This window comes from Microtus ochrogaster, chromosome 19, assembly GCF_000317375.1.
Source record: "Microtus ochrogaster isolate Prairie Vole_2 chromosome 19, MicOch1.0, whole genome shotgun sequence".
In the NCBI taxonomy this organism is placed as follows: domain Eukaryota; kingdom Metazoa; phylum Chordata; class Mammalia; order Rodentia; family Cricetidae; genus Microtus; species Microtus ochrogaster.
Window position 1 is genome coordinate 52,750,452 of NC_022021.1, and position 11,049 is coordinate 52,761,500.

The window sequence follows — 11,049 nt, forward strand, 5'->3', positions numbered from 1 at the left end:
TGATAGACCCCTAGATATGATTGATAGACCCCTAGATATGATAGACCCCTGAACAGATTCCCCAAGCTGTGAGTCTGCGGCTCAAACCATGTGTGTACATCAGAGACAGAGTGGCAGAGTGCATAGAAGATGGATTCCAGTTTCAGAAGGGAGACATCAAGAAAATAAAGAAAGATGTCATGAAAGGCTAAAACCCAACAAGGTAAACCCAGTTAGATACTGGATTCGAAGCTCTAGGTGGGCTTCCTCAGCCCACAGCCACTTTGGACTCTCTCTTCGGGTCATACTGCCCCTATGTTGTTAGCTGAATTACTTTGTTGTGCTGCCCTGTCTCCTTTTGCTGAGATGGAAATATCTGCTGGTATACTCCTTCTCCCTTCCTCCTTCTGTGGTGGCTGATTAAATCCGTGGTTCATACCACACAGTTTCTTTAACAAGCGGTTGTTCTGCTGCCTCCTCTCTCACTTGTTACAATATGAGTAAGCTACGGATGTTTCAACTCTTTAAGTTGGCTCCTTTTCTCTTAATTTTTTTCATTCCACCTATTTTGTAATAGGCAGTAAAGGAAATCATCAAGGAGCACCTTCAGTAGTATACTGAGAAACCTCTTCTGTTAAATGCCTGGCCTCATCTTTTTGCAGGCTCTACTCTGGACAAAACAGGAAGGCACAGTCAGGTTGCACCTTTGACAACTTATGAATAAGACTCCCATTTCCACTGGTTTCCAAAACCAGATCTTTGTTCCTGCTGAGTTCTTAACAGAATAACTCACTAATGCACACGTTTATACTAAATTTTGTTCAATATAACAAATGTTTTCTGAGACATCAAGAGCCTGCTTTGCAGGGCTCCTCCTTTCTTAATATTCCAGGATCAACACAAACAGCCATGTTACAGCAAACAGATGCCCCAGCACACATCTTAGAGCTCCTGCTTCCAATTCCAAAGCTTTCCTTGCACATCTCAGTGTTTGTCTCTATGGAATCCCACTTCTCAGTATTTATCACTGGCTGGGCAGGATGGACCACAGAGACTTATCTTCTCACAGTTTTAGAGGCTGGAGATCATGGTCAAGATGATAGCAAATTTGGGCTCCTTGAGGGGGCCTTTCTGATTTATAAACACATACCTTGATATGTCCTCAAATGAGTGGCTATTGCGGGTTTGTATTCAGAAAGGGTTCTTTTGTTCCTCTCATAAGGGCAATAATCCTGAAAGATCACAGCCACAACTTTGGGATCTTCTTTAACTTTTTTTTACTTTACTTAGAGGCCCAATCTTCAAAGAGCATCACACAGCAGATTTGGGCTTCAAGATACACATTTTTGGAGGACACAAATACTTAACCCATAACAAAGACCATTAGGAAAAGAGTAATCCCTCAGTGAGAACAGAAATAAAGGTACGATCTTGTTTAGTAATTGTATACATCAGTCCTGAGTATCCAAAGTCATTAGCAGTCTCAAGGTACTCCTGATTTTTACATGCTAATAGATGTTATATTCCCAAGTTCTAGGTCCCAGGTCACACCTAGTGATGTCATGGTGTGTCTGTATTTATCCATCTGGGATTAACATGAAGCAGAGGAGCCTGTTCAGTTCAAATGAGCATGGCGGCCAGGGCTGACCTTGGGCAGGAACTCAAGGACAGCCAGAAGTGTGTGGAAAGGTATGTTAGGCTGAGAACACAATGAATCAGCAAACTGTCCCAGATTCCATCCCAGGTGAGCATGGGCCATATGGAGGAGGAAACAACAGCAGTAGCAGAAGAGTAGCCATGAAAAATCCCTAGGTTTTTATGAGAGATGAAGCTAGGCCACTCTGCCTCTTTTTCTTATTTGTTTTGGTTTTTAGGATCACCTCCTCTCCCTTGTATGGCTTGCCTGATGGATATTGTCATTCTAATGACTTATTGGGTAGATGTTGTCCCTGAACCAGGCCTGGGCATGATCTTTAATATCAATGCCTGAGACTCTATACTCCTGGGAGGTCTTGTTCTGGTGACAGCAAGGAGTCCCTGGGGAGGCTTGGGACAAACCAACTTATGATATTTCTAGACTGTAATAATGGGGCCAGGGTTTCTCAGAATTTTCTGGTTGATCCTCAGTGCTACATATCCAAGGATCCAGCTTAACGTACGCATGGGAGGACCCAACTCTGCTTCCTGCCCTGTAATAGGACAAGGCTGTCTCTTCAAAACACTCCCTATTTTTTTCTTCACCCAAATTTCCCCTTTTGTGGATAGAAAAACTTATAAAAGTGGAAAATCCCAGCCCTGACCATTACCCACAGAAGATGGTGGAAGTAAAGATCTATGAAAGCATGCGGCCTCGTTACACAGAGACCAGATGAACAAAACTAAAATAGTTCACTGCCTCAACTCTAAATGTTTCAAACAGATTCTCATGCCACTGTTACCCTCTGAGTTTGGAGTTTCCAGATCATGTCCTTTTCAGGGGTGATCTTTTATGACAATTTTAATGAAATTAACTCATTCATTCGGGTCAACGAGCATAAACTAAAATCCAATTTTTGTAGATTCATTTTTTTCTATTCACATAGTTAGAAATGAATTCAGGAAAAATTTTAGAATTTTTTCTCTATGTACAGCTTAAGGGGAATCACAAAATTCAGAATTCTTGGTAAAACATATGTAGTACAGAAATTTAAAAGGTTGTTATCTTGCCCCCAAAAGCCTCAACACTCTCAGGAAGTCTGTGGACCCTGAGACTTCACTTCATTTCAGCACAGTGGGATCCTCAGGTTTCAGTGATGTGGGAAGACCAACCACAAGTAGTGCTGCATTCACAACTCAGAACTTTGAAAATGATGGTAAGATGGGCAAACCGCTTCACTTCTGAGTTAGCAACTGAGCATTTATACAAACTCTTGGACAGTCTTTGGAATTGGCCAGAAACATCAGGAGCATATCTCCTGTGGGCCAACAAGCTCTGGCTAGTCCACTGTAGCTCCATCACCAGGCTGACGATCCTTAAATGTGTACTAGCTGAGTACAGGCCAGTCTTAGCCAGCCTTTGAGTAGCATCCTCCACGATTCCTACCATGTTTCTTTGGTTGTAAAATGAGTTCCTTGGTTGAAGGTAATGTTACGTGGAAGAGAAAGTGGCCTGCCTTCAAATTCCTGCCTTAAGTTCCTGCCTAGGCTTCTCTCAACAACAGACTGTGACCTGGAATTATAAGCTGAACACATCCTCTCCTGTCCTAAGTTACTTTGGTTAGAATATTTTATCACAGCAAAAGAACGAAACTAGACCACTCTTCATCTCTGTGCCAAGGTCAAGTGTGTGTGAGAGTGCTGTGTCAGTGCAAGGATAGAAAACAAAGCCATTTTCAGTTCTGGACAGAGTCTTTCTACTCAGGGCAGCAGCCCCAGTCTGATCTGAGTGGTCTAGACATGGGGCTGCCCTTGAGGTTTGATAACAATGCTCATGGGAGCATGGGAAATCACTTGGTCACACTTCTCACTTTTAGGCATGTTGTAGAAACCAAAGTCAGGAGCTTCAATTCCATCCTAGCTTCCCACACCCATACAAGATCAGGATGACACAGCATGTTTTGAAAGATTTTCTCAATTTCTTCCCACCCTAATGCCCTGGAAAAACACTCAAACCTCAGAGGCAAACTGAATGCAGCACCATTAGAACTAAGAGTTGCCAGCAGGCCCCAAAGTCGATAGGGGTTCTATGGGAAAGAGACCTAGAGTGGAGGAAATTTGTAAAAGCAATATTTTTGTGGGTAAAAATAGAAACTCTAGATAGCAAAATGAAAATGTATTGTCATAGTTCCACTGTGGTATGGTATTCAAGAAGGCTGGGGCTAGCCAGGAGTCAGGGGTGCCTGTGAAAGACCTTAGGCAAGGGTATCAAGATGATCAGGCACTATACAAAATTTCCACTTGGCATCCTCCTTATCCTGGAAAGCAAAACTTCTCCAGGGCTCTGGGGTTGTGCCAAGGATAGCGGGTCCCTATGTTGCAAACACCCCACATGCCAACAGGACACTGAGGGTAGAGCTATCAGAGTCTAGTAATACTGCTTACTCCATCAGAACATGTAAGCATGAAACTAACCTGAAAAGTCAGCAACTGGAAACCAAACCATTTAGATTTCCACACTCTTTAAATCTGTTACCTTTGACTGCCACATAATGCAGAAGCTGGGGAGCATCACCCCCCACATTCCAACATAGGAAGCTTCCCAATCCTATCTATGTCCTCAACCCCTATGTATTCTTCCATCCTTCAGATACCCAAGATTCCAAGGAAACCAAAACCTGAATATCTAAGGAAACAAGATGATGTGGCAGAACATGGGTATAATTCTCAATACAGACAAATGGTAGAAACCATGTTGAACTCAGAGAAGGGCTCTGTCTCTGACCACCCACCCTAGTCCTTCACAGGCACCTTTCCCTGCCCTTCTTCCACGGAACAAAGCCACAGTGTGCCAGGAAGTCCAGGGCCCTTCTATCCTTGAGGGTTAAGTACAGCTAGTAGAAATTACAAAATATCTCTAAACCATGGTCGATTGGAGTTTCAGGATGTAGGGAGCCCCTGGACTCCCAGAAGACAGGGCCTCACACATTGTAGAGAGCAGAAAGACTTTGCTAGAGCTTGGTGGCAGGAGATCAGTCAGTCTGGCTGCCCGAGCATACAAAGTTATTCCTGAGCCACCTTGTGGTATCCAAGGTGAAAACAAGGTTAACTGTGGACACTAGACCTCCTGTCTGTGGCTGATGCATGATTAATAAAAACTCAGAGGTAGAAATCAGGGTTCAACCTGAAAACCAGAAAAACAAAGCAGCCAGCCACTGACACTTACTTCGACCTCAGTCTGAAAATGGTGACATGCCTTCAGGAAACCTCAGAATGAGACTGTGCCTGAGAGCTGTTTCCTCTGTTTTATAATTCTCTCTAGTTCTGGGATTAAGGGCGTGCACCAATACAACCTGGTTTCTATGACAAACTAGTGTGGCTACTGGGATTAAAGGTGTATGTCATTGTTGTATGGTCTTTTAGGCTGGCCAGTGTGGCTGTTTTACTTTTCTGATCGTCAGGGAAGCATTATTTATTAAAATACAAAAGAAAGCCACTACACATGGCAGTTCTACTCTCCCTCAGAATAGATCCCATTATTCTCTGGATCCCCCTCAGAGCTGTCCTGTTCCTGGGCACGACTCCCTTATTCCATGGAGACCCCATCCTCAGAGTTGTCCTGGGTCTGGTCACTTAGAGAACCCAGGATCATCCTAGTGAAGTGTGTAAAAACCCTGAAGCAAGTGTGTTACTGTTGACCTGGAGCCAGAGGAATCCCACAAACGAGTCAGCCCACAACCAAGGATCTTCCCACCTAGATGCACGGGCAGGGAGGGTTGCATGGTGGTATAACTCATTATGCACGTGTCTCATCACAGCTAGGCCCAAGTTGGGTCTATCTGGATTCAGGTGGACCCACGTAAGACCCAACAGAGCTCAAGAGAAACCCAGCTGGACCAGAGGAACCCAGAACAGACCTAGCAATGTACAAGTGTAACCTAAGTGGACTCAAGTGAACTCAGATGGCACCAGTGAGATTTAGTCAGTTTTAGATGGAGACAATGTCCAAATAAGAGTCCTACCTTGGAAGAAGCTCTTCACCCTGAGGTAACTAACGCTGAGGCGCAGGACGGAAAGCTTGTCCAGCTTGGAGATGATATCAGGTGGAAATGGCAGCAGGCTGGCCAGGTGGTCCAGCTCTGTATTGAGGCGGTCCCGGTGACGTTTGGAAGGATTTGATTTCTCAGCCCCCATGGTAAGCCTCCTGTGGAAAGAGGGCCTTAGTCAGATAGGTTCCTACCAGGAGCCAATGGCCCCACAGGCAAGAAACCTTTCTCTGTAGTGACCTTGCTGGGAACACTGAAGCTGTTGCCCAGTCAGAAAATGCTTATGAGAATTAGAGATCACTCCTTTGCTGTGGAACAATCTTTTCGCACACTGTGAAGATGTGTTGTTCTCATTGGTTTAATAAAGAGCTAAATGGTCAATAGCTAGGCAGGAAGAGGTTAGGCGGGACTTGAGGACAAAGAGGGAGAGAGAGTTCTCTCGTATGAAGAAGGTCGGAGTTGCCAGCCAGACACAGAGGAAGGAGGATGAGTACAAGATGAAGTAACATGCCATGAGCAGCAAGTAAATTAATAGAAATGGGCTGTTATAAGAGCTAGTTTTAAAAAGCCCAAGCTATTGGTCAAGCATTTATAACTAATAATAAACCTCTATGTAGTTATTTGGGAGTTGGCTGGCAGGACAGAATATTCAGCTTACACTTCTGAAGAAACTGATAAAAAACACACCAGTTAGCTACAACCTGATATTTTGGAGGAATGTGTGAAAAGTCTCAGGCAAGCATGAAGGGCATGGTTACTAGCTGTGTGGCTCTGTTGCATTTCTCAGCACTTCTGTGTCAGGTTTTCTGAGAAGGGAGGATACCTGGCTAGGGCAGTCTGGGAAAAAAAAATGTGCCTGGAAAAATATACTTTTATTTAGCTTCCTTCAGAGTCTCACATCACCCAGCCCAAACTTAATACATGACAGGAAAAATACAAGTTCCCATGCTAGAATGGTGACAATTTCCTGACCCCATTGGTAATCCAAACAGTTCTTAGTCTTTTTGGTTCCCAGAACAAAGAATTTCAGTTCAAAATTCAGGCCTGGTAGTCCAAATGCCTAGAAGAGGACTCCAGGACCTGCCAGACATCACAGAAAAGTTCTCAGAGCCTGAGCATCTGGAGGACCAAGAGGTCATTTGTCCACCACTTCATATAGCTCAGGAAACTGCTCACTCATAGACTGACCTGGCTTCAAATGCCTGCCTGGAGAGGGCGCCTTCAACATCCCTTCACCTCATTTCTTAGGTCTCCCTCTTCCGAACCTCTTCACTGTGGCACAAAATAAACCTTCCTGGTTATTCACTATCAGTATTGCCCACACTATGCGTCTAGAAGAGACCACAGAAGTCAGAGTGGATCCAATGTTGTAAGAACTTCACAAACCAGCCATCTGAATCAGCAGCCCAACACTTTCTGGTATCTCAGGGAATCTCAGATTTGAGGCCTCTCTGGTTTTGAGGAGTTGTCCAATGGCCCAAATTCCCCAGTTTTTAAATAATGTCAGGCAGCAACAAACCCAGGAGCTGTTACTTTTTAAAAGTGACATCTAACTAACATAACATAGTCAGTCATTGAAAGTGAGCGGTCTTTCATTTGCTAGTCATGACACTGCTCGTCTTTTCTTGACCTAAAGATTTTCACTGTCCTAAGGGAAGCATCTCCCTCGTGTGCACTTTCTCCTAAACTCCTTACTTTGGCATTGGAAACTGAAGGCCTGTTTTCTACCCTTGTGGATTGACCTCTTATGAATAATGGTGCATCAACTGCCTTTACAAAATAGAATGCTTTCATGATTCATTCTCATTATAATGTGTGTGTTTGCTTCTTCATTCTTTTCTATGGCTAAGTAATATTAAATCATATAAACGGACCACAGTTTATTGATTTTTCACCAATTAACAAATCAGGTGGTTTTCCATTGATGATCCCATAACCCCAGCTTACTTCTAACCTCTATCTAAATCTAAGGTAGAGGTGTCCTTGCCTCTCCATGCAGGGTGGTGCCTACACTAGCTCTAGCCCTGACCACCAGGTCTTTCTATACAGAGAACATGAAGGGTGCTACCTGAAGCAAACTTGCACTTGGTTCCTTGCACTCCAAGACTCTCTCAGGCTCAGGGTGGGGCATTGTCCAGCAAAGGAGTTGTTACAAGTCAAAGTACATGTTGTTTTCCTCCTCTTGTTCTCAGGACACCAAGATACACCTCACTGCTATCTATACCCCACACTCTACTTCCCAATATCATCTCCATGAAGTAGGTGGTACCCCAAGAAAGGGTAAATAATCAGTAGGGACAGTCCATCTAAAAAGCAAGTGGTCCCCTGGGCTTGTGATGAGTTCAAATCCAGGGCAAATGTAGAGGCCAAATAGAATTCTCACAGGCTCCAGAGGAAAGAAACAGCAAGAAGTGATGAGTAGGGAGCTATTACGGGACTAGCAAGAAACCTGGCACTAGAGAAATTCCCAGGAATCCACAAAGTCCAGTTGAAGAGTGGGAGGAATGAGCAAAGAGGTCAAGACCATGATGGGGACACCAACTAAAACAGTTTACCTGAGCTAATGGGAGCTCACAAACTCCAGTCGGACAAGGAAGGAACCAGCATAGGATCAAACTAGACCCTCTGAATGTGGTTGACAGTTGTATGGCTGGGGCAGACTGCAGGACCACTGGCAGTGGCACCAGGACTTACCCTCTACTGCTTGTGCTGACTTTTAGGGAACCTGTTCTCTTCAGATAGATACCTTGCTCAGCCTAGATATAGTAGGGAGGGTCTTGGACCTTCCCCAAAGCAATGTACCTTACCCTCTCTGGGGAGTTGGTGGGGGTGGAGTGCAGTATAGGAGGAGGGAATGGGAGAAGGGGAGGGAGTAAGAACTGGGGTTGGTATGTAAAATGAATGAAAGTTTGTTTTCTTTTTTAAAAAAGAAAAATAAAATAAATTTTAAAAAGAACATACAGACACACACACACAATAAAATTGTCTTCATCCAAAGTCCTTTAGATTACTTTTCTTTGAGACATCTCATTATGTAACCTAGGCTGGTCTCATTCTCATGACCCTGCTTCAGTCTTCTGATTACAAGAATTATAGGTATACCACTATGTTCAGCTTAAAATGTCTTGTGAATGTATAGATGTGTGTATTTGTTCATGCATGTGTATGTGTGTGCTTATAAGCTGGTGTGCATGTCAGAAGAAGACAGAGGTTGACATCAGACTTCTCCACCTTATTTTTTGTGGTATAGTCTCTTGCTGAGCCTGAGGCTTGCTGTTTGTGCTAGACTGCCTGGCCAGTAAACCTCTGGATCTACCTGTTTCCCTGCTTTCAGCTCTGGGGATACAGATGAGTATTTCCATGATCAGAATTTGTGTAGGTGCTAGGGAGCTGGAGTCATGTCCTCATGGTTAGCAGAAAGCATTTTACCTGCTAAGCCATCTCTCCAGCCTCCAAAATATCCTTTGAAAACCAGTATTAACAAAATGAAAAAGCTGCCATAGATTGGAAGAAAATAATCACAAGCAGTTGTATCTAGAGTATATAAAGAACTCTCAGGACATAGTGAGACGATCTGAAATGAAAAAAAGCAAATTATTTAAATGCTTTAACACAGAGGCTGCATAAATGAAAAGCAAGCCCATAAATACATCCAACATCATTATTCCTTAAGTCAATACAGATTAAGCTTGAGAGTTTACCAACTCATGAAAGTGTCTGGAACTGAAAACTAGCAATGTAAGTACTGGAGAATATAGAGGGGATTATACCCTGTTTCACTGTAACTGGAACATAAGAGGATGCAGCGACTTTAGAGAATGGCCTGAAAGTTTCTGGGAAAGATTAGCACTGTTATGCAGCAACTGTCTCTCTAGGCATTTACCCAAGAAGAACAGAAATACCCAGCTCTCCAAGAATTGGTGTGGCATATCCACAGAATCTTTAACAGCCCCCAAACAGGGAACAATCTAGGTGTCCACCAAACCTGGAATATTCCCACAACATAGAATAGCTGGGCAAAAAAGAAATAGGGCTATTGATGCACGAACTCAGAGGAACCCCAGAGTCATTATGCAAGGCAGTAGCTCCAAAAAATGTAATTCAATTATACAGGACACAAGAAGTGCAAAATCCACAGCGACAGGAAGTAGAGCAGAGGCTGCCTGGGGACAGAGGTGGTGGGGACAGCTAAAGTTCAAAAGGAGACTTTTGGAGTGGCAGAATATTTGAAATCTTGACTTGCTGGTGATTTCATGGGCAAAAGCTGATTGGCTACAGACCTTGTCAGGTCAATTGAAACACTTATACTTCAATTATACTCCAGTAAAGAAAAAGCAGATGTGGGCCAGTGAGATAGCTGTTGGTAAAAACACCTAATGCCAAGCCTACTGGCCTGAGTTTGAGCCTGAGGACCTATATAATAAAAGAAAAGAAAGAACTGACTTACACACACACACACACACACACACACACACACACACACACACACACACACCATGGTACATGTGAATGCACATATGCTCCAATGTGTGTACACACGCACACACACAGACAGACACACACACACGCCTATTTTGGGGGAGAAAGAAAAGAAAAACAAATTAAAAAAAATCAGGGACTTGAGTATTACAACTTCCACATTGTCATGAAATGAAGACACTGTATGTGGTAAAATCCCAGGAATCCTAGAAGATGAGATGTGGAACACCAAACATGCTGGTGGTGATACTTGACATTCACTTCTAGAAGAAAGTTATGGATTCAGAAATACTCATAGCTACTAGGTAACACCTAGGGTGTGAAGAAAAAAATCAAGGTTGAATGAACACTCTTACAAATTACTTGCCACTTATAGCATGGCAGGTGACACTAACATCAGGCTGCCCTTGTCATTTAGCCACATCCCTAAGCTCCCTGGATAAAGGTGGAAGGATCCTGACTGATGACGTGCATGCTACAGATCTATGTTGCAGCTGGAGAACACAGAGCTTAATGGACAGCAAAGCACTAAGATGAACCCTTGGAAAGTACACTTCATATACTCAGGTTGTATAGTAGGAAAAGTATAGCCTATGAAAAAGACTCTGAGGTGTGCAAGTATGTATATAACATGAGTACATAAAGGAAAAAACATACACTGCAGAGACATTTCAAGAAGTGTTCACAGAAAATTCTAAAATCAGATGCTTCTTGAAAAGGGGATGGGGTGCAGAGACAGCCCCTATGTTGTGAGCCGGGCAAGCTTTCTATCTTTTCAGAGCATCTATAAATCAAAATGTGTTTGCCTTTAATCTTAGCAGTTAGCCGGGCGATGGTGGCGCACGCCTTTAATCCCAGCACTCGGGAGGCAGAGGCAGGTGGATCTCTGTGAGTTCGAGACCAGCCTGGT

At 43.5% G+C, this 11,049-nt stretch overlaps 1 protein-coding gene across 1 annotated transcript in view; it reads right to left on the reverse strand.

Annotated features, from left to right (window-relative positions):
- The window catches only part of Ahrr (aryl-hydrocarbon receptor repressor), a 68,222-nt gene that overhangs the window by 55,141 nt on the left and 2,032 nt on the right, over positions 1–11,049 (reverse strand). The window contains exon 2 of the mRNA XM_026783840.1: positions 5,637–5,818. Coding sequence (XP_026639641.1) covers positions 5,637–5,818 — 182 coding nt within the window. The remainder of the gene's footprint in view (positions 1–5,636; positions 5,819–11,049) is intronic.